Raw genomic sequence first — 24,608 nt, 5'->3', positions numbered from 1 at the left:
AGTGGCCAGCAGTTGACGCACTCGTCTATGTCCTGTCTGTAAATTGTCGAAATGAGCATGACAAGTCATCTTCCCGTTGGTTTTTGTGTGACCGAAGAACGTGGTCTTGGCGCACGATCCACTTTTACTAGTCCTCTGTACTGTCCAGAAGCTGCTCATCTATCCGATTCGGGGATTTCTGTCTCCAACTCTAAGATTGATGTGCCAACAGGTGAGCTTCACAGATTTCTTCTTTATTCTTCGTTCACTGCATGGAGAAGCACAATTTTTTTGGGTCCCCGACCACCTTTTTGCGTAAAGATAGCAAACCATAGTAAATAATAATCAGAAGTAATCATAATCATAGTCAGATAATAGAGACCTTTCCATGGGAGGAGCATGCTCTTGTACAGTAGCAATGGACACTATCAACACTAAGAGATTGTAGATCTAAGAAGAAAAATATCAAGGCAAAATACACCTAGACTATCTCGTTAGAGTTCAGGGGTAAAATGTAGTTGGAGGGATGCGGGGAGGGGGCGCTCAGTTGCATCCTTATTTCTGGAAGTAAATAACTAAATCGATCGGGGTTCTAAGACGTAGGGACTAGTCTTAGAGGATCTATAACATCTAAGCTAAAGTTATTAAAGGGAAAAAGTAAGGTAGAGCGTCGGGAGGTCACTGAGCGTCCTTCCCAACTACATTTTCCCCAAGTTTTTTTCGTTCGTTCAGTGGAGAATCACTTTTTGTGGGTCCCCCAGCTCCGTTTTCCCCCTTTTTTTCAAAATGATTTTTAATTTCACTGTGAAGAGTGAGAAATCCGTATCTTCCCACCAGCTAATTACATGTTCTTCTCTTCATCGGCTGCAGAAGATAACTGAATGCCCGTCTAGGTTCTTCCAACTCTTGTGGTAATATGAACAGTTTTCTCTTCTCCAGCTACTGAAGAGTAGAGGAGAACTTTGAGGGGCAATGAGAAACGGTAACTTGAGGGCTAGACTGTGGAGTATTTTCTATTTACTATCTATCTGGCTCGACAAGCACGAAGTGTCAGGTCTTTATACTTCAACATGAGGTCAAGCACAATTTAGGGGCCCTAACTAGTAAAGGTGCTAACTTATCTGAGCTATGATTTTTCTTCAAAATAAGGGATGTTCTAGTCTTCCTTCTACAACTTGCAACGTGCAGGAAAATAAGGAAAACTAGAAGGGGCGTAACGTATTATGTTCAGGAATGGTAAATTCGATAGCAATAGTTTCTTTCAAAGAAAGTCCAAAGGCTTGGTATAATTTGCACACATGCTACCTGTTTCTGGTGTAGATGTTTGTCTTCTCTCATCATTATACAATGCGCCAGCCTCTTTTTACGATTTATGAGATCAGGATCTCGGAGATTTCCTCCATTGTAGACTTTACTAGTTCATGTTTGACGCACAAACTAGGTGCGTGTAATTGGAAATTGGAGTAAGAGGGACGAACAATTAATTGCTTAATGTTAGAGCATGATATTAAAGGGTGAGTACGAAGCAGTGGATCGTTCGATGCCGCCCAATAAGCCAGTCTTCTAAATGTTCACTAATTTCTAGATTTCTGAATTGAAGCAGATTACTTTGCTGTATCCCAGAAAGAGTGGTCGTGGTTTCCGACTGCTTTTCGGGATAGTACTGTGTTAGCATTAGTCAACTTTTTATTTTCTTAGACATAAATAGTCGCTTCCGAGTGTGTACAGTGATTACTTGACATTGCCGCACCAAAGCCCGCTCTTCTTTTCTTTGACACATACACTCCTCTTTGACTCAGTCGAAAGCGCACCGCGTCTATCCTACTAAACGCATTCTACGCAGGCGATATTTGCGAGCTCTTAGCTCTGATTGTGTGATCTATTGTTGTTACGAAAAAAAAAAACAGTATTAAGCGTCGAAAAATATAGTGAATGATGGGCGCAAGGAATGAGGAAGGTAGAGTAGCGGAGACTATACTGTTAGTTTGGTTTTTGTAATTTGCTATACGACTGCCAACGTTTCAAAGTGCAAGATTCGTAGGCGAGGCGTTTTTTTGGGTGTTGCCTCTAAACCTATTTTTGAAAGCAGCTTTGTGGAGGAAAGCATGTGAAATGTTAATCTGAGCGCTCAAAGTAATTCTAATGGCTTCCGTTGAGCTGTTATACCTCTTCATTAAGTGATAGAAGAGACTACCTTCACAGTTTGTTCTTTTCCGTCTCCAGTGGTTTGTAGTTTGTAAAAATTTTTCTGTTCAGAAAGTATTTCCTGCTCACCACCAGGGTTCACACCTACTCTCTGTAAATCTGACGCTGCCACCGATCTGCGAAAGCCTCTGAGTTGTCTTAATGGTAATGTACCACACTTCACGCCATATTTTCAGCATCAGTTTTCCGGGCAGGTGATTTCATTCATGAACGGTATAGTTTGTGTTCGTGGATACGTAATTTAACTACATCTTCCAGTCTTCAACGCCATCATATTTGGTGTCACCGTTGTCGAAGCTGCGATTAGATGACTGCGCTGAAGTGGAAAGTTCATTCGTGGAAACTCGTAGCCGTGCGCTTCTGCCGAGTTGGGTTATGGATGGACAAGGCCGCATAATTGCTCCACTAAGTAGAATTCTAGAAGACGACCTACTGCCAGTTTTTGCCAGGGACAAGTCGGGGTGTACGTGAGTATAAGCATGCTGATAGTTATTCTTCACTCTGCTTCTCTAGAGGGATCGATATTTGAGTTTTTTTTTTCGGGAATTTCCTGAATAGTTAAACTGAAGTAGGTTACGCCTCTGAGATTGTTCTCTAATAGGAGGGTACAGCTAGGTGGTAGCGCTTTTAGAAGAAATACTCGTTTCCAACGAGATTTTTTTCTTCTATCTATAATATTTGTTCAAAGAATTGCATGGAGTGCAACCCTTTAGAGTGCGAAAGTTCGACTTTCCTTGAATCTTGGCATAGATATTCAAGGAAAGTCGAACTTTGTAGTTGAATTCTCTAGCCGACACTATTCTCACACTCTTACAGGTGACCGGAAGCCTATCATTCCAGCACCGCTAAAAATTGGTTTCACCTGACCCAGAGTTAGGCTAGAGTCCTCTAGCTGAAACTTTTTTTTCATATACCTGGAAGAGCGGAAAACACAGCACGGTGATAGCGCATTTTTGTCGTATAGTTGTTATCAGCATACCACAGTAAAAGTATATGATGTTCCGGTAGTGCTCGCACATATTGCTTAGATCTCTCATACCTCTCACATTAACTTTTTACAAGTGCATAGTAATGTACCGCTGTTGCTGCGTATTTAAGAAATGGCTGAAGTTCCATACTTGCACAATTTAAATTCCACCCTCATTTTTTGAAATTTTGTCTATTATTTATTGTTTTATATTATAAAATGTGATTCCCAAAAAAAAAAACGCGAATCCAGTTTTTGATATTAATAAATAAATAGTAATTTAGTTCCTCCCTTTCAGTTTCCTACAAGCAAACTACCCTGCTGAGGGGACACCAGAAAGAGAGACACTTGGGAAGCAGCTGCTTGAGAATGGCGAATTGTTTGAGGTTTGAACAATCCACTGATATTCCACTATTCAAGCAGAAGACATGAAAATAGGCAGGCTAAACAAAATGGGTGAAGTCTAATATTGGTTTTCTGAGCAGGAGCAAGATATTTGTTGATTAGAAAACTGTGAAGTACCGCTCATAGAGTTCTGCATTGCGGTAAAAGAAAACGGTCGGTTAAACACAAAAGGAGGACGATTTTCAACCGTACATTGGAGATGCAATAGCAAAACCTTCATGTTTTATTGTAATTTATTCTTAAAGCATTCTAATCACGTACAGTTAACTAACCCTACAATCAAAAGGGAAAACCGCAAATAGCAAAAATAAGAAAAAAGTTTCTTAATGGGATGCATGAAAAATATAACGAAAGCATGCATATGTAATGTTTTTGAAGTTTCTTAGGATGCCTGTGTGAAGTGATATTGATTCAGATATGTGAAAATTTTCGTGTCACATTCTCGAAACTCTAGTTCCCTAGTTTTTACTCGGTTCACTATTAGTTTTACCAAAATGCTATACGAGTAGGACAACCTTGATTGGCAAACGAACTTGCAGGCGGATGTTTGCTGACAGATACATAAAGATGTGTGGTGTTAATCATCCCCCTTGGTATGTGCTAACGCGTTCACTTCAACTCAGAATCGGTTGTGGTTTACAAACTCCTGTATAGGCTATACAATTACTTGCAGCAGCTAACCGATGTATAAGTCAATGTTTTTACCCTTCCGGAGAAGTTTGTTAGCAATTTATCGACGCCGAAGTGATGAAGGGCTTGGTTGGCTCCAATTCGGTTCCGAACCCTTGATTGACTCAGCAGTCGCAGCAGAACCTGTTACCAACTGCGCTTAACAGTTTTGTTTTCCTCAGGATGTAAATGAAAATTGTTCTACTGCTGGTGCGGTTTTCCACAAGTTGCATGTTAAATTCTATTCTATTTTGTTTGCCACTATTTAAGAGTCGATGATTTATGGTGTCTAAGGTCTGCATAAATGTGCGCACGCTTATTGTTGCTAGGAAAGGAAAATATTTTTGATCAGATTTTCCGGTTGGCGGAATCACCAAACACAAACATACAGTCTTTAATTTTTGTCCCATTGCAAAGCAACGTAGTATTTAGGCCCTCTGCTCGGATGTGTTTGGAAACTTCTTTATTCAATGTGCGGTCCAACATTCGACTCAATTAGAGCAGAGATGGATTATAAGTCACATGCTTGGTCACAAGCTTTATCCAATGTGTTTGAACCGTTATTCATGTCGTGTTGTCCAGAAAGTGATAGAGGTCAGTCATACTCAATTGTGAGAGTTTCTGAAAAGAACCGTTCCGTATTCTATAGTCTCAAACTCATATATTTTTCCATGTTGTGATGAGTAAGAGTTATTGGTAAATCTAACTGTTGTGATTTGACTGCGGAAGCAACAGTTTTTCCTCACTGCGTTTTTTGTTACTGAATTAAACTCATGGCAAAAAAAGATTCGCGCTGAACTGTCACTTGCTTATTGAGAAACGTCGATGTATGTGCTTCCTTGTGGCACCTTTGAAACTGAAAATTGTATTTCTCATTATCCAAAATTAAAGATTGAGCAACTGTAGCAGTAACCAAAATAATGAACAGTAACCATTCGATCCGGCAGTAGTTTATATCCCTAGGCACACCTAGGGATATAAACTACTGCCGGATCGAATGGTTACTGTTCATTATTTTTCGGATACTCTGCTATACTAATTTGCTTGTTTTGATGTAAGAAAGAATCTTGTTTTGTACATGAATGACCGCAGAAGTTGTGAAGTTGCTCCTGTTAAGATTAGCAGGCATATGATTGTAAATTGTGTTTGATATGAGTGACCGGCAATTAACATTCCTATAAAGCATGGCGGAACGCTAACATATAACTTTTCAGTGTTTGCCTGAAGAACTAAAGAGCTTGCTCATGCTGGAACTCCATAGCTGCAATCTTGTTAACTTGTGCACTGATCAGAACGCGAATCATGTTATTCAAAAAGTGAGTTTTTACTTTTTCAAACTTGATATTAGGTGAGGTAGTGTAGTTATTCAAACACCTTTTTATAACGGGAATCAAAATCTTTTAAGGAAGTTCTTAAGTATCTGAGCTCGTTTCAGCACCGAGTCATTAGTTTGTGCCACAGATTTAGATGCAATATACCTCTAGGGTCTGCCTTTTGCTTATTTTGGTACCAATCTGTGTTATTTGAGTCCAGCATTCTAATTTCGATTTTCGCCCGATTACAGATCAATTTCCAAGCCTTTTTAGGTGGTATTAGTGGAAAGGACTATTTAAAATGTTTTGATGTTCTTTTTAATCCTTCTTTTTAATAACAAGCTATTTGCCGTTCTGCTAGCGCTTGTTTTCATCGGAGCTTCAGCGTAATTTTGAGAAACGACGACCTTTTCCAGCAGTCCAAACCTAATGGTACAGTGACGGCTGCCTTAATTTTCATTTTTGACATCGCATCTATAAATTACTGCACTGAGAACCGCCTTCTCCACATTTGAATTCGGAGATAAATGTTAACGAATGATTTTGGAAACATGTTTAGTTTAGTTCATTGGCGCGAAAAATAAATTCTGTTCATAAGGCACACGTTATTCTATGCACTGTTCTTGCGATTCATAAAATGGATATTGTTTCCTTGAATTTAGGCATACATCTCAGGCAATTTGTTGATACTTTATGTTTATATAATTTCACTTTAAGATTATGACAACTTTCCCGCTCTCCCAATGGCAGTTCATAGTGGAACATTTCATTCGTAATCGTGAGGAACTCTTCAGTGTAGCGGAGAACAAGTACGGTTGTCGTGTTGTGCAACTTGCCATTGAGGTACTTTCTGACAGTACTAAGGTGAGCTGAGTAGCTACCTGTCTTTCCCGTTATTTCTCTCCTCACATTTTGCTGTTTTCATCCACTTTTTTTGTTGAGATTTTAGAAAACAAATAAACGCAGACCGCAGATGCTTGAAGAAATAATGAGCCATTTGGTTTCTAATTGCGAACGTTTGGCTTCCAACGAGTTTGCAAATTACGTCATTCAACACGTTATAAAGGCAGGGCCTCTGTCGGATTACCGAGATAGACTCATCGAGATGTGTTTGTTGTAAGTGTTCAGAGTGACGAGACACTTTCCTAATCAACTTAAACGTTGATCATTTGAAGGAGGAATCTGTTGTCTCTATCCCAAGAGAAGTATGCATCTCATGTAGTTGAAAAAGCTCTGGAATATGCTCCTCCTGCTCTACTGGCTGAAATGATGGACGAGATATTCGATGGATATGTGCCTCATCCGTATGCATACTTTTTCGGCGCCTTGTTACGTGGTTCAGATCTCTTTTCTTTGAGTGAGACAAAGAAGGACGCTCTGGACATCATGTTATTCCACCAGTATGGCAATTATGTCGTGCAGCGCATGCTTGACATTTGTTGCGAAGCGGCTCGCGCTAAAAGGTAATTGATGATGGAATAATGACTTCTATATGTTGATAGTTTAATACAATTTGTTTCAGAAATGGAATCAACCTACCTGACATGGAACAGCGCATGGAGTGGCTGGATCGGCTCCAAACTCGAATAGCTCAAAACCGTCATCGTTTGGCAAGGTATTATCTTCAATACGTAAAAACTGATTAGAAGCTAAAAGCTTGTTAAAGTTTTATCGCAATTATTTCTTTTTACTGCTCAACGTAAGCGTCAAACGAATACTGTCTATGGAAGGTTAGGATTTTTTTTTATTTTCAAGGTATTCTTCTGGAAAGAAGATTCTGACTACTCTCCAACAACTGAATGAGTGTACACCGCAGACCACTCCAATCCGTGGGCGCCGGCCATGTCTTCCGGTTGTCCCTCCCAAGTACCGATAAATGCACCACAGTTAATTCACTGGCTGTGCTATCTTCTCTTATCTTGTAAATTGTCATATTTGCATGCACCACTCGCGTGGTCGACGTCTCTTTCACACGCACTTCCATCTTTCTTAATCCTCTTCTTGTTTCATAATTTATTTTCTTCATTCTTTCTTCATGATTTATATCATCACTGTACATCTCGTATTGACCAGCTGTGAATGGTATTAACATATGTTTCTGTCATCTACATGTTCAATACGAAACTATGAGTATGAGCTTGAGATTTTACTTGAGCTTCTTGAGTTTTTGATGTGCCCTGTGAATTGTATTTCGGCATCTTTCTTCGATTCTAGAACGCATCTATTTGAGATTTTTATATCTGTATAAGCTGTATGTGATTTTAAAAAAGTAAAGTTGTTAAATGAAATCGGAGTTTCCCAAGGACCGGGAGTGGGTCGGCGCACTGCTGTTCGGCTCTCTTACATCACACCCCTGTTTATTGATTACTACAGCATTGATCCTTCTCGGTATTGACAGCTCACACTTATCAATTAAGCTTCGGTATCCATCCGTTATTTTCGCTTACTACTTACATCAATACTTCTTTCGTGTCCATCTGTTGCTGTTTTGGACTGTGTTTCAAAGTCTTGGATTTTGGTATGTCAAGGATGTAAAAGTTGCCAATTTCTGCAGAATTGATGGCGCCTCAATGACCCAAGAATCCCACAGATAAATTTGTAGCGCCAGCTACCTGGCGGTGCAAATTTCGCTGCTAGATCCTGAATTGTTTCTCGATATATTCTCTAGAGTTTTCTTTTTTAAGCTCTTGAGGGTCTTCAACCCAGTATTAGTTTTAAATCGGCTGCGACTACTTGGCTTTAGTTCTAATGGCAACATACTAGAAAAATCCCGTGGATCACTAGTCTTCTTACAGCTTTCATCATATAAATTGTGAGCTAATAATGAGAAGAAATTTCGAAGGATTTTGTTCAGAGATGCTGTCGTATGCATGGGGATTTTCGTTCTACTCTCTTTAGAGGTCCACTTATATGTTTCGATGGTTTAGATGTGTTTCTAAATCGCAATGAAAGTGATTCTTGGATTTTCTGGATGTGGTTTTGTTCAGCCGAAGGTTCCAAGATAAACACCAACATACGATAGTGTTATTCATTGTCATTTGTTAGACTAGTTCAGGACTCAGCAACAATATTACATGGATTTAGCAATGTTCTTTAACTAATATTGGAAAATCTCTTTGTGGATTATGGTGCTTTGTCTTTTGTTGAAGTGAAGAACGCTTTTCCTCACCCGGCATTCCATATAATTATGTGCTGAAGAGGTGCGTGGACTTATATTTCTGGAAGAAAACTTGGACGTTGAACACCCTTCTTTACTGACAGTAATTATCTTTCTTTTATTTTTCTTTCTAAAACTGACCAGTGGGCAGGAAGTTATTCGTTATGCGGAAATTAGACGACACCGCTCGCGTTGTGCAATCACGATACGTCCGTCCGCCGCTGCATTTGGAAGGCTCTCGATAGCTGCAGGAACAATGCGGCGATCCTGAGAGTTTCTCCATTAACACCGCCGCTTTTCAGCAATCCTTCAGCTCCTCATCCCCTATTGATGTTCCTCGCATTAATATAGTGCACTTTCTTCAGTTTTTCCCTCATTTTCCGGAAGTACTCCATATGCGTGGTGCAGTTCTTTACATGTCTTCATTTTTCGTTCTTCAACAGCTTAGTGCACATTACAATGCAAATGACAGGAGTGTGTAATGGATAGCTTTCGGAGAAAACTATATGTATTAACGTTTTCTGGAGCTCATGAGCATCCAGTGCATCAGTCGGTGCTTAGGAGCACACTTTTCTTGTTTGTCTCGTGAAGTTAAAGTTTTTTTTTTGGCCGAACAAACAAATGAATGGATGAGAGAAATGAATTGAATGTGATTCCATTCATTTGCAGTTGTTGCGTTGTATATTTCTAATAGATACGAAGACTTTTGTTTTTCTGTCATGATTTCCGAAATAAAGGTTAGTTTTCTTCTATTTTATGCTTACAATTTATATAAAATATGTTTTCACAAACATCAAAATGTCCGAACAACTTATTGTCCCGCGTAAACTTCCCATATTTTGCAATTCACCTCAGTGTTTGGAGGAGGAGGCAAATACTACCCAAGTGGGCCCTTATTTCTGGAAGTGAATAACTGAGTCTGTTGGTTCCCTAGAACCTAAACATTAGTATTGGAAGATATATGATATGTAGGCTAAAGCTAATACGTGAAAAAAAGAACATGGAGCTTCCAGAAAAAAAGGCGCGGTTGAGTGGTCCCTCCCCAACCTTGGCACCTTTCATTTTTTTTTCTAAAGTATGTAAATTAAGACTGAATGACTTCACAATTATTTCTATTCTTGTTCTACTGTTTCGGAACAACCATTGGTACTTCTTGGTGGTTTTTTGTTGCCTGTTTGTGAATTATTAGACTGGTAACGGGTCCAATGCTAATTTAAATCCTATATTTTCTGGAATAGAACCCTACTGGAGAATAAGAGCTCACTCATTTCCCATCACGGCTTCCCAACAGCAAACAGATAACCCTTAATTGTCTTCGTTCCAGAATTCAAGCGAATAGATGGAAAGAACTGAGTTACTTCCATTTCGTCACTGAATTTGATAATCAAATTCCTCCTCCTACTGGAGAATGAGGTGGTCGTTGAGAATCTTCCCAGCTCACTCTCAGATTTGCTAGATTTTTTCCTCCGTGTAAATTGTCGAGGGATTGTGTGCAAATGAATTAAGGGGCTACGCTGAAAGTGGTAGCTGTCAATATCTACAGCTTCGAATTTGTCAGAAATAACCTTTAATCAGCCCATTTTTTATTTTGGCACAAAGCAAAAACATAGAATGTACGATTTTTCTTCAGCAAAATTGTTCAAAATATGAGTATACGTATTAGGCTTTTAAAAAAGTCATGACATACTTCTCTGTCTTTCAATTTTTTGACAAAGAAAGATTGTTTTCCTTTTGAAGAAGTCTGATATTCATTTAAAATCATGTTTCAAGCACGTGGAACATTTTCTTTGCGTTGAACTGTTCCTAACTTAAAGGCAGCATACTATGAAATTGTAAAAAGGTAGGATCTATCCATGAATAAGTAGAGTAATAATAATAGGGTGTAGTTTACGAGTTTCCCCTAATCACTTAGAAAAACAGCGTGGAAAACGGCTTTGTTGCATCGAGTCCTACTACAAATCCGTTCGCTCGCGTACGCGGCGCGTGCGCAAGAGTGGTGCGTTTTCACGTATCTCTTAGGAACAAACGCCATTCTCAAAGCCGTTTGTCAGGACGATTAGTGGAGTTAGGATCGTACTCGTATGCTACAGGCAGGGGCTACGTTCATACTCGCAATCTACACCCTGAACTCTATACTAGCTGATAGCGACCCCTATAGAATCGTCACAGAGCACAAGGGGAGGTGTTTAGAATAGGATGGAACAAATTAAAGTCTGAAAATGCAAGAAGCGAGCACGCCATTCAAGCGACAATAATTTTTGGAGGTGAAGTGAAACGTGAAATGAAAAAAAAGGAAATGAAATACAGCTCTTGCACGGTTAGTGACTTACTTATTTGATTTAGTTGTCGGACTGGTGCTATTCCCGGACGTGATTGCTCGCATGTTCATCGTAGCGTCCTTTAATAGATTTTCGTGGAACCTTTTCGATCTACAGTAAGAGCTCGTACAGAATCAATCTATTCGTCAGTGTTCTTTAGCCTAAGAGGCTTGGCGCTTCTCTTCGCTTTGCCTATCGACACCGATTGACCCGAGTGCCTCAGGTCAGCACTGTGCAGCAGTTCAGAAACGGAGCGTTTTTGCCAGAGATTCCACGCTCCCTCTAAGTATTTGACCTATTTGAGTAGGGCTTGGGTAGCGTACTGGACAGCAGCATCTTGCAATATCTGGATAACTTCCGGCATATAACTGTGGAAGTCATAAAGCTCATACGTGCCCGGGCAAAGCCGCATGCGATATAAAAGGATAAGGCTAAAGTTTCTGGCGTTGATCAATCCGCTTGGGATGCGCCTTAACGTTCACTTCAATTTAGGATCGTTTGAGGTTTACGAACGTGTAACTGGCCAATACAATGACTTGTGGTGGTTAGCCGATGAGTCAGGTCAGTGTTTTTATCCTCCCAGACAAGTCTGGTACCAATTTATCGACCACGGAGGGATGAAAGGCTTGGAGAGCACCGGGGCGGATTCGAACCTCCGATTAATCGTGCAGGAAACGGGACCTCTAACCGCCACACCACACCCGCCCCTATTCATAAATTAGAATAATATATACATTCATACATTGTTACAGAATTATACTTGTATAGAATAAAGAGTCCGTCCGTAGTATAAATATTGATTTACACAAATTTGTCGATTTTTTTAGAGAAGTTATCACTGCTTTGTTAGTTGATCTCAGGATCTACATTTCCTAAAAGTCACTGCAATGATTTTCTAATGGGTCCAATCTGCCATTTATTTCCTTTTCCTTCTGCAAAGCAATGCACTTGTGTATGTGACGCTTTTCACTCTAATGAGATTATCAATGCCGTCCGGAGCTTGCCACTGACGCCACAAAATTTATTATACATTCTTCTTTTCCCGTCTGTGTTGTGGTAAAGAAGTCCTGGAAAATGCTAAGGAATTTCTTGGGAAGAGAGAAATGTAAAAATTATATGAAGTTATCAGTATACTCAGCTGAATTTCAGCATTAAAAACTCGGTCCGCCTTAGGTGGTAATGGTTTTTATATGGTAGTATCAAATTTAGGGCAGATCCAGAAGGTGTAGCGTAGTCGGTAAGAGGTTCGGATGTGACTGCACGATCGATCGATGGTTCGAGACTTCCCCACGGCCGACCAATCTTGCCATCCTTTCTGGATCGATAAATTTGTACCAGACTTGTCTGGCAGGATAAAAACACTGACGTGACTGGCGTTGGGCAGCCCCCACAAGTCATTGTATAGGCTAGATAGGTGCTCGTAAACCTCAAACGATTCTGAATTGAAGTCACGAACGCGTTGGCGCGTCCCAAGCGGATTGATTAAAGCGCTTGACACTTTATCTTCTACACATTTTTCCTTGCTGGGAGTTTCTTTCTTTGTGAAAATGTCTGTCTAGTGGTTTCGTCTCGACTAAGATCCAAGTCTAAGTCCATTCGGTGCCTTCAAACTCCTAGCACTAGAGGGACGTCCGAGCCACTATTGGCGAAAAAGTGTGGTGGATTTGGATGCGATTTCCCCACTTTGGTCACTCCTATACAAGATGTTATTTGTATTTGGTTCCACATTGGCCGAACATCTATTTAATCCATAATGGGTGCCTGCTCCGTGTCCACCAGATGGTAGCATTTATTATTTTATTATTGAGACCTTTAAAACTCTGAACAAATCCCTTAAAATCTCCCTTAAATCTCTTCCAAACTCTGCAAGCGCGAAGGAAATTTGCAATAAATAAAAATGGAATCAAATAAAAATAAGAAAACATGTTTTGTGAAACTCCAACCAACACATTATACATATGTCTGTTAAACTGTGTCTTACGTCCTTTTCGAGATATAAACAATTTGTGGTCTGTTTTGTGTAATAAAATATTATAGCAGCTAAAAGGGGTAGTTCAACGATGCGTATTAGACTACCTATCTGTAGATCTTGTTGAGAGTTAGGTTTAATCGTCCGGAAGAAATATTCCATGCCAAAAAAAAGAAATTTCCTCTACAATTAAAGAATAATATATAAAATTGTCTCAGAAAATAGCTTTAAAAAACAAAAAAAAATGGAGTGAAAATGAGCAAGAATGAGTAAAATGAGTAAGTAAACAAAATCGAAAAAATAACACCAGAAATTTAAAAAAATAGAAAAAAATAGTGAGTAAAAAATAATCACTGAAAAATAATGACAAGAATAATGATAAAGACGGGAGATTTGTAAAGTTAAGCAAAAATGTACAACAAAACTAGCCAGAGAAATTTAAAAGATTTAGGAAGGATTTATTTTCTAGGATTTCAAAACTGGATTTTCTGAAGGGGTTTCCGTCAGGTACGTACGCTAAAAAATTGGAAAAATATCGATTATTTTTCTAACTTATTTCTTTGCCGCTGAAAATAGTGTTTGAGGTTCGTTGCCCTCCAAAAAAATGTGGCCATCGAAAATGAAGTAGGATGGAAGAAAACAGAAGAAATTTTTATGTTTTCTAGATAGATTATATATTTTCAGTTTCGTGGGAGAGTAATCAGAATTTGGAGCCATTAACTTCAAGTCCAAAACCGAAAGTCAATAACAAATTGGTTTATTTAAAGTATTACAAAAATAATCCGCATTTATTCACTGTTCTGTAAAACTGCAACTATAAACTATAAACTCTGCGGTGACTATGTACAGCGGTATCATAAATCTCCCATAATGCATGAAAATATCCGGGCACATCTTAGGCTAATAGATGGGATTCGTGGAATAATTATGTTTTCATTAATGCTTCCATGTGACTGACATGTTCCGACGGATATGTAAGGAGCGCTGGTTTTCGCCTTTGACTACGTGTTGACCAGAATATTCCAGAATATTCGCTCTGTTTACTTCTACTTCTAAACAAAGTTAGTTACGAAGAATAATGAGTGAGCTTAATATTTCCTGGATGTAAACGTTCGTTATTGGTAAGCTTTGACGAGTGCGACGAGGGCTTAAAGAGCTCCCGTTGAGAGGGATGGAAGGCTTAGGCCGTGCAGCCGAAATTCGCGTCCGATGTAAATTTTCTCTTTACTTTCAAGAACCCTCTTCAGTTGTTCTTTTCTTTCATTCTCATTCATGGAACATTCTGGAAAACATCATTTTTCCTCTTCTTCTGACCCCTCTTCTTAACATTTCTTCTTTTGTCTGCATCTTTTTTTCATCTTATACAATCAAGTATTCCCTGAAAAAACCAAGGAAATTTCCCTCTTTTGTGTTCGTTTCATATCCATTTTCTTTCTTTGCGTCTTCTTCTTTATTTTATACAATCCTCCAGAAAAAAAAACCCATAGAAATTTTCTACTTTTGAATTGTTGATGTGAAACGTTTCCAACTTTTGGAAACAAGAACATAGAAATAAATTCCAATTATTCTTGTATGGCGATTCCCGGAAAATATATGGAATGGGTCAGGATCTATTCCATTTTATGAGCAGTTTTTTTTTCACTTTGCCTCAAATTACCTCACAAATTGAGATAGAGAATGGAACTGTTTAACTACTCCACATATGTTTTATGGTATTGGTGTACGGATGAAACCAAGCGAATTTTAAGCGAGTAGTATGCCCAAAGTTGTGTGAAAATCTTAATAAAGCGGGTAAAAGTTTAGGAAATTAAGGTTAGCTGAGAATTCGAAATGGATTTAGTCCTATTGGTTGTGTAGAAAATTGTAAAAATTCCACACGTACCCTAATTTTTCAATGAATAGATTTATTCGTGTGACATAAACTGCATGATGTACAGGAAACTTTATTTATTTTTCTATTTTATTATTTATTTTTCTATTCTTCAGGTACTATTTTAACTCATCTACTCACCACCAACTTGGTTCAATTCACATCCAGCCATCCCCACAGCGTTTTTCCAAATCGTTTTCCTAAATAGGACTCTCTATCCTTAATCACATCTCAAACTCTTTAATTTATTACCTTTATGACTTTTTGCTCAAAAATTTGTCTATGGTTGACTTTGGTAGTTGAGGATCTAAAGAAACGAAACAGATTTTTTTGGATTTTTTTTGTGGATTTCTTAGAATGTTTTCCTTCACTACCCACAAAGCCTGTTGCCTTCCAGCAGATCTTCCGCTTTTCGGCTAATCAATGATGCTACTCGTGTCCTCTGGAGGTTCTCCACCTCTTAATGCTGTCTGGAAGACTCTTTTTGAACTCCTTTTGAAATTTACGAGGCATGAATGTGCATCTAAGCAGAACACATATGCACTCTGCTGGATAGATACCATCCATTTTCCTTTTCGTCGTCAGTTGATTATTGTGAGCACGTGAGTGCAAAGCTTTGCAGCATTCCCGAAAAGAAAAAAACCAGACTTTTTCTGTACTTCACTTTTTATTTTTCCTTTTTCCGTTATGCTGATAATTCCGTGCAAATATATTCGATCGTTAAAAAATTACGAATTCAAACTCCCAAATAACACAATATCCTTATAGATCTGTAGGTATTAGAAACTCTGAGGACCAAATCGATCGGAAGAAGATATCTTACGAGAAAAAGAAAAAAAAAACCAGAATTTATGCTGATAATTTTGTATGAATTGTGCGTTGGGAGGTTATAAATATTATAAAATTTATGGAGGAATAATATTTTTATATATATTTATATATAATAGAACAATATGAAGTCTTGTTTATTTCAAAAATTTCAAAAAAAAAAAACTCTTAGTTACAGTTAAAGCTACTATGCAACATTTCTCCTGTTAGAGTTCTCTTCAAATAAGGAGCAGAAGTGGCAAAGAAAAAGAAAAAAATTAGAGCGAAAAAAAAGAGAAAAAAGAAGTGGAGAAAGGCTAACGAGATCCTTAGTAGAAAATTCAGGCGAAATCCTAGTGAGCTCTGTCCTTTTTTTTGTTTTATGACACACCTATGGGTGTTTTTAAATAAAAGAAAACAAATAAACTCAGGAACTTTTTGGACATTTTTTGGAACATTTTAGAAATAAATAAATGAGTTAATAATTAAACAAATGTAAGTTCTGGAACTTTTTGATCCTATAAGTGTGGAGTATCAAAATACTCTTCTTGTTTCCCACTTTCGACGTACGGTAGACGGTATAGTGAGAATCTCGGTATGTATTGTATTACGGTCGCCATTTCAGAGCTGTATAGTCTGCAGTCGTTCGGTGCACCTGATACCCCTTAGGGTACAATTAAGAGAGAAGGTCGCTGGTAAGGTCAGTGCAACTATCAACAATACTCCAGATTTGACAAGGGAGATATGATTTTACAATGAAAACCAGTTCACCGGGCAGATAATAAATAGTTCATAGATTCCGGATATCTACATTTTCTAAATCTTTTCACGGTTCTCCTGATTTGAGGATCCTAACAATGCAAGCAATATGTTAGAAATTATTCATATTTTTTTCCTCATGAAAAACCCAACTGAAAACAACTCAACAAAGTCGAGACTAAACCAAGCATCATCAAGTGGTCTTCCAGAAATACTTGGATAAATGTTGAAATACTCTGAAAATGTCGGTTTTTTCGCTCTACTATTCCAAATCAGCACGAGAAGAGATCGACAAAACCGGACAAAGTGTTGTAGATAGAAAAGTATTTTTTTAAAAAAGTTAAAAAAAGGTTGCAACATTCCGCTTGAATTTTCCCATACAACCAATATGTGTCAACGTACTGTTTTGCACAAATTAGGGTTGGGAAATACGTAAATGTGAAGGAAAAGCAGGGAAGATTTGAAATCGCATTATTTATGTCCTCTTCCGGCTCCTTTTGGTCTCAGAGGAGCGCAGATTTTTAGTGCTGTTCTGCCCCACGAAGGTGGCATATATGAGTGGATACAAAAATTGAACGATTCAGTGTATTCCAATTTTGACGCGGTGCGGAAACCATAGAGAAAGCCTGGAGTTCGGGTTGTAGATTTCCTATTTTTCCCTAATGGTCGTAAAAAAGTCTTTTTTTTACGACCATTAGGGGAAAATTAGAAGACGTCGTTTTTCCAGTCGGTAACATGTTCTACTGTGACTATACTGGGGTCAAAAGGACATGAAGCACGGTGCAGTTACGTAAGCTGCTGCGCTTGAAGCGACGAAGTGGAGCGTAACGGTTAGGATCGCGACAGGACCTCCACTAGTGCCATCTACATCGCTGCAGCTCGCGATGGTCCCACGTCGATTCCAGTCGCCGTCTCCACCACGCCGCGTCAACAGCAACCGCTGACGTAACTGCATCGTGTTTCATGTCGTTTTGAGCCGAATATATATAATCGATCGATAGTTCGGAACTGTCCCAGTGCCAACCAAACTTTTCATCCTTGCTAGGTCGATTAGTTGGTGCCAGATCTTTATGGGAGGATAAAAGCATTGACTTGACACATCGGCTATCACCGCAAGTTGTATATTCTCTACATTCAATTCTGAATACTAGTAGACGCGTTGGCGGGTCCTAAACGGATTGATTAACGTCGGACACTTTATCCTTTATTCTACATCTTCGAATAGGTCTATCATTTCTTTGATTTTTTCTTTGTTTTCGTTTCCATTCCAGCTCCATCCTTCATTTCTCTCGTTTTGTGCAGAATTTTATTATATCCGGGCGTTATCCTTGACACGATGCGGCTGAAATTCGTTAAAACAACGCCAAGCAATGCACAGACAGCGCCATCGAATATCGACAACACGCGATGAAGCCAGGCTGACATTTTTGCGAATTCTCCACCTCGATACTTTTCAGAGGAGAGATGGGCTCGATGATGACCGACGCCGAGGATCGATTAATGGTGGATCTTTTTCGTGGATATAATTCTCTAGTTCAGCCTGTACGAAATAAATCTGAACTGCCGATGATCATAAAAATTGCCATGCAACTGGTCCTACTCATCAACGTGGTAAATCAATCGATATTCCTGGATTTTTATCTCCACGCTTCCCTTGTAATTCGTGAATAATTTATTAATTTAGGATGAAAAGGAGCAAGTGATGCACACGAACGTATGGCTCACACTGGTGAGTTTTCTTTTTCAATGGTTTTTCCGGGAATTGTACTCTGCGTCTCTACTGCCAAGCTCATATGCAAGGATATTTCCGGTTTCCTGAGCTCAGAACTTTTCTTCTCGATCTTTCTTGGTTAACGTGATTGCTTTAAAAGCCAAAGACATTACGAATGTTCAGGATTTTTTTCTTCTTGTTCCAGAAATGGCATGATTTTCAAATGCGATGGGAGCCGAACGATTACGATGGGATAACGCAGATTCGTGTAGCACCCGACAAAATTTGGCTTCCGGATATTGTCCTTTTTAATAAGTAAGTTCAACCGCATTTTTTTTTTACTAGATCACAATCATTTTTTGTTTTCTTATGATCAGTTTTAAGACAGTTTGGTAAGCATAGATTTTATTTTTATGGATTGCATTCCAATTCCTCTACATTTTATCATTGCTTTGTTTTGAAAAATCCGTCGTCTAACATCGTGGAGGGTCCTTGATCTGCTTATCTTCTCTGATTCTCGAAAAAAAAGGACTCTAGATGAAAGCGGTGGATCAATATTACACCAATATCAATATTGGGTCTGGAAGGTTTATTACGGGATCAGATTATCCCCAAATGACTGATTTTTCTGCTCCCTACAGAACCGATCGTAGATTATGGAGAGGGGGATGATTTCGTCCATTTCTTCCTAATTGCTGTAAAAAAACGACCATGGAAGATACGGCACAAGGTTGGCGCGGTCCAATCGTACTCCTTGCGGAAAATTGCGCGCCGTTACGCCCGAAACCGCATCTTCCGGGCCGTTTTTCGCGGCAATTAGGAAGAAATGAACGGAATCATCCCCCTCTCCATAGTCTACGATCCCGTATACGAATACTCCACCTGAAATCCGTACCACTCCAGATTCGTGGGGTGGTGCCTTTAAGCATGTATGAACTTTTGAGGTTTATGGCAGTTCCTCAAGGACTTGTAGAGTGGAACCGATTGGATTGCTGGTGGTTAATACTTAGAGTAGGTGTAGGAGGTTCCACAGCGATTGTACGATCGAACGATGGTTCAAAAACGCCCCAGTGCCAACCAAGCCTTTCATCCCTCCGGGTTCGGTGGAATGGTACCAGATCTGTCTGGGAGAATAAAATTACTGACTTGATACGGAGGCTACCCCTCGCAAGTCATTGTATAGGCTACACAGGCTTCCATAAGCCTGCACCGATTCTGAGTGAGTTGTAGTTGGACGCGTAGATGCATCCAGAGTGGATTGATCTATGCCAGACCTAATTTATCCTTCTGAACATGTACTCACATTGATGGTGAATGAATCTCATGTTGGACAGCGTTCAGAATCTCAATATTTCAGCGCTGATGGGAATTATGAAGTGTCGTTCATGTGCAACGTGCTCATCCATCATTCTGGAGAGGTCCTCTGGGTCCCACCAGCTATCTACAAAAGCAGTTGCATTATAGGTCTGTTTTGTGTTTTTTTTTTCCAAAGGATATTCTGAGGATGTTTTAATCGATAGATAGTTCAGATGTCGAATTCTTCCCGTTCGACGATCAGCGGTGTAGTTTGACATTTGGAAGTTGGACGGTAGGTTATCTTTTGTTTTTGGGTAAAACTTCCCTACTAGCCATCCATTGGGAATCACTTGAAGGCAAATTCCGGAAAATGGTTTTTTAAGGCATCCGGATCACTTCATAGTACTTCGAAATGTATTTTAAGTGTATTAGATTAGGTTAAACTTAGTTACGATTTAGTTTGTGATTGGGTTTACGACTCGGAGCAATCAATAACTGATTTCTGCTCATCATTCATTTTGGAAAACGTTCGTTAGCAAAGGATATCCAATATTTTGGAGATACTTTTTATTTTTGTGTATATTTTTTTTTACGTCGAAAAAAACCTCACTTTCCTCAACACAATATTCTGAAGAATAAAATGATTTTTTGCGTGTTTTCCCAGAGCTTTGTACTTTTTTTTTAAATAAAAAATCGATTAGGCTTGGTACTAACACAATCTCCCTTCAGTACAATCGTGATGAAGTCAAATTAGACTTTCTGCATGCGGATCGAGTTGACTTTTCGGAATATGCGACCTCATCGATTTGGGATATGATGGACGCTCCAGCGGTACTCACTGAGGATAGAAGTCGGATTGAATTTCAAGTTAGAATCAGGTCCCGTCAACTGTTTCTCATTCAATTTAAGCTGTAGCTTCGAATTCTCGGGATTTATTTAATTTGGTCAATTTTTTTTTCCAGACGAAAAACCTTGTTCTACACCGTTGTTCTTATTTTACCAACGGTATTAATGGCTTTTCTGAATGTGACCGTTTTCTATCTACCTACTGCGTCAGGTGACTTTTTGACTCGATGAAACTTTTAATGTAAAAAATGCTTGAAGGTCAAAATAGTTTTTTATTGCAAATAATTAAATAATTGATGAAAATAATAATTAATAAAGATAATTAATAAAAAATAGTTTTTTTCCTGATAATAAATGATTGACTAATAAATAAAAACAATTGAGTATGAATAAAGTTTTTATTACAAATAATTGAATAGTAGATAAAGATAACATTTGGTAATAATAATTAATAATAATAATTTTCCGGTAATAAATTATTGAATAATAAATAATAATAATTGAATATGAATAAAATTTTTTATTACAAATAATTAAATAGTAGATAAAAATGATAATAGATAACAATAACTTTTTTGATTATAAACGATTCAATGATAAATAATAATTGAATATGGATAAAATTTTTTATTACAAATAATTAAATAATAGATAAAAGTGATAACTAATAATAATAATGATAACTTTTTTCTGATTATAAATGATTGAGTAATAAATAATAATGGACAATAAATAACAATAAGTAATAGACAATAATAATAATAAATAATAATTTGGTTTTCTAGGTGAAAAGATGGGTCTGACCATGAACGTCTTGCTGTCTATCGTTGTGTTTCTGCTGCTGGTGTCAAAAATTCTTCCGCCAACGTCGTCGTCGATTCCGCTCGTGGCTAAGTACCTCCTGCTCACTTTTGTGCTCAACATCATCACAATTCTTATCACTGTGGTGATTTGTAATATTTATTTTCGTTCCCCAATAACGCATCGATTACCACCATGGGTCCGACTCGTGTTTTTAGACGTGAGTTAGACAATTTTAAATTAAAATAAATAAGTGTTATAATTATTAGTTTTGTTATTATTTATTATTTTTTTCGAAGTAAACAATCATCATTACAGTGGTTGCCTTTATTAATGTGTATGCAACGACCGAGAAGAAAAAATATTCTACATCAAAGAAAGAAGAGGCTCGCGGAGGCAACATCCAGTCATCAGCTGACCACCCAAAATCATCATCCACACTGTAGAGCGGCTGATAACGTTCGGTAATTTTTTTTTCTTTTAAAGATTTTTTAAACTTCGTTCTTGATTCACAAAGGTGTTCCAGAAGTGATGAAGAATTTTTAATGATAGGAATATTTTTGAGAAAAAAAAAACACGGAAAAAATCAGTTTGTTTATTTTAGATATTGTTTTGAGGAAAGCGAGCGGTTTTCTCAATGCGAAAAATGCCCGTAGAAGTAAAAAGCGCTTCAAAAATGTTGGATATCGCTCGTTTTAGGGAATTCTTTACTCTACACTTTAGTGGTATTCTGATCTTTTAATTTTTAATTTGATTCCTTCTTTGAAAGTTTTTTCCTCAAAAAAAAAAAAAAACTAAGAAGGAGTGTCAAATGGAGCATTTTCGGGACCTGTTTTTTTCATTTTCGCTTCAGCTTCTGAAATCTGGTCTATCGTCTGGTCTGTGTCTATCGATCACAGGTTGGTTTTGCGTGGGAGGATTCATTTTTCATTTCACCTAGGTTCATTTTCCACCATTGGAAAGTACTTTTTGCGTGAAATACTTGCAATGGGCAAGTTGCTTGTAATTTTGTAATCGTCCATACATATACAGTATGCTCACAAGCTCACGATCTCCTCGTTCATTCTGTAGCGCGTGTTTGAATTAGTCGAATCTACCGTAAGGACATGGACACCTTACCTCCCATTGAAAACCAACTTTGATCGGATACAGACCAGATTTCAGAAACTATAGTGAAAAAAACGGGTCCTGGACCTATCAGTCACAATACGGTAACTCGACTTGGAGCACAATACGTGCAACGAAATCACGGCGGAATAATTTTCTGCGGGCGCTGTGCCCATTTCTGATATTTACTTACTATTTTATTATTACTACTATTTATTTACTTTATTTATTTTCTATACTCTTTTATTTGTTAAGTGTTCTAGAAGCCTTACCGTATCGTGCGTAGATTCACGAACCATCTTCACAGTAGTAACGAAGATTTTCTGGTCGAATATAGAAGTGTACTGTATTCACAGAGATGGAGCACCACTAATTCGAATAAGTCAACCGTCTTCTGAAGATCTAGCTCCAGATGCTCAACGAGCTGTTGATGCTATTGAATTTATCACCGAGAACATGAAAGACGATGAGATCACAAAGCAGGTGCGTGAGCGAACCCCTGTTTACAGTAAATATAGTACAGTATACACGCTAGCTATCATTCTGCAACATAAAAAATCATAGTGTATTTATAGAATAGTAAATTATGTAATTGTCGCTAAAAAAAAGCTCGAGGAATTAAATTTTGCAGTACCGAGACGATTGGAAGTTTGTGGCGATGGTTGTGGATCGCGTTTTACTGTACGGATTCTTTGGAATCACACTTGGAGGAACGATAGGTACTAAAATTAAAAAAGCATACCACGAATCCGTGGTGGTGAGGGAATCCACGGAATAAGCTAGGGATGGGGTTCTAGATTGCGGGATCCGGTATGATTCCGCTTATCTTTCCCTGATCGTCGTAAAAAAACCGCATAGGAAACGCTTCTTTTTACTACGATTTCATTTGCAACACGTGTGAACGCGCCGCATCCTCGTGCGAGCGGTCGAAGATCAATGAGGTCTCCTCACCAGCCTATCCGCGTCCGTTAGAACGCTGTTCTTTTGTACCCGCCGCTCAAGTGAAAACAATGTATAGGCTACTGAGGGGACCGGAACGTGTATATAAAGGACCGTTCTAAGGTACCTCGTAGGAACTAAAGCGATTCCCACGCCGTTTTTCACAACGATTAGGGAGAGATGAGCGGAACCACGCCGGATACCGCAATCTGCTACCTTATCCCTAGTTTTTCCCGCAGATTCCCACACCACGTCAGATTCGTGGTATGGTGCTTTTAAGGATTTTTTTTTGATTCATTACTTCCCGAATCACATCAAATTAATACCAGTATTGTCACATTTTCTCTCTCCTACTCTTTAGCTTTATTTCTCAAATTTTAATGAATGAATTATTATATTCCTTACAGGTATTCTTTTTTCTGCTCCAACGGTTTTCGAACGGGTTGACGAACAGAAGCACTTACAAAAACTGATACAACTCTACAAGTATGGACTTCCTGTCAATGATAGTCTCAGTATACCTCTGTAATGAGGGGGAACCTTCATCAGAATTTATTATTGCCTTTAGAATTGTCCATATACGAATTTTTTTTTTGTCTTCTCAGCCTTTGTACATTTCTTCTTCGATCGGTAGTTCTAGTTCTATATGTAAGCGATTTCATAAATTTATTAATTAATGCTCAAGATGTTAGCTATCTGATCTGTTATGAACCTATCTGTTTGAGGTCACCGAAAAATCTACCGTAACCTCAAAATCTTTAAGTTTTCGCTTTCAGCTTTTATAAATAAGGTGCTCTTCTAATAAACGGAATAAGAACATTGTTATGGAAACTCGCAAAGCTCCTGACGGAGCTCATCCGTTCTGGGTTAAAGGCATCACCCCACGAATCTGAGGTGGTAAGGATTTCAGGCGGACTATTCGTATACGGGATGGGAGACTATAGAGAGGGGGGGGGGGGGTGATTCCGTCCATTTCTTCCTAATTGCCGTAAAAAACGGCCCGGAAGATACGGCTTCGGACGTTTTGGCGCACTATTTTCTACAGAGAGTTCGACTGGAGCGCGCCAGCCCTGTGCGGCGCGCGCCGCATCTTCCTGGCCGTTTTTTTTTACGGCAATTAGGGAGAAATGGACGAAATCACTCCCCTCCCCATAGTCTCCCATCCCGTATACGAATACTCCACCTGAAATCTGCACCACCTCAGATTCGTGGGATGATGCCTTTAAGTTTATCACACAAATACACCCAACGGTTGTTTTACTGTAACGTTCTGAGCGTGGGAAAAGTAGCTCGCGTGAGAATTTCTCACCCTCTGTAGCAGGAGAATGACCTGTGGACCCAGAATTACAGAATGTGCTACAAAGGGCCAACCTCCTTTCTGTATAAAAAACTTGGACGAAATTCTAATGAGCCACTTTTTTTTTTTTTTTTTATGACATGATTTAATAATAAATAAAAAATAACTGGCAAGTAAGATCACCTTACGAAAT

General features: G+C 38.6%; 1 protein-coding gene across 3 annotated transcripts; it reads left to right on the top strand.

Annotated features, from left to right (window-relative positions):
- Positions 1-51: 51 nt before the first annotated feature.
- On the top strand, positions 52-23,647 carry RB195_000372 (uncharacterized protein; the record flags this gene model as incomplete). 3 transcript variants are annotated; one of them, XM_064196667.1, is made up of 25 exons in its annotated part: positions 58-211; positions 2,236-2,378; positions 2,443-2,651; positions 3,450-3,537; positions 4,658-4,819; positions 5,440-5,541; positions 6,256-6,402; positions 6,488-6,654; positions 6,714-6,842; positions 6,897-7,001; positions 7,061-7,153; positions 7,294-7,404; positions 8,688-8,738; positions 17,876-18,029; positions 18,103-18,147; positions 18,335-18,444; positions 19,487-19,593; positions 19,659-19,717; positions 20,155-20,303; positions 20,388-20,482; positions 21,057-21,292; positions 21,391-21,536; positions 22,536-22,662; positions 22,811-22,898; positions 23,526-23,647. In XM_064196667.1, 25 exons carry the CDS (start codon positions 58-60, stop codon positions 23,645-23,647), a joined length of 3,099 nt encoding a protein of 1,032 aa, XP_064052546.1. The 3 variants fall into 3 exon arrangements, with proteins under 3 accessions (XP_064052548.1, XP_064052546.1, XP_064052547.1); XM_064196666.1 differs by lacking the exons at positions 8,688-8,738; positions 17,876-18,029; positions 18,103-18,147; ... (8 more) ...; positions 22,811-22,898; positions 23,526-23,647 and having other exon boundaries at positions 52-211; positions 7,294-7,414; XM_064196665.1 differs by lacking the exons at positions 58-211; positions 2,236-2,378; positions 2,443-2,651; ... (8 more) ...; positions 7,294-7,404; positions 8,688-8,738 and having other exon boundaries at positions 17,883-18,029.
- Positions 23,648-24,608: the final 961 nt, after the last annotated feature.

Source organism: Necator americanus, chromosome IV, assembly GCF_031761385.1.
Source record: "Necator americanus strain Aroian chromosome IV, whole genome shotgun sequence".
In the NCBI taxonomy this organism is placed as follows: domain Eukaryota; kingdom Metazoa; phylum Nematoda; class Chromadorea; order Rhabditida; family Ancylostomatidae; genus Necator; species Necator americanus.
The sequence above is the reverse complement of the archived record's forward strand: the minus strand, read 5'-3'. Positions and strand labels throughout refer to the sequence as shown.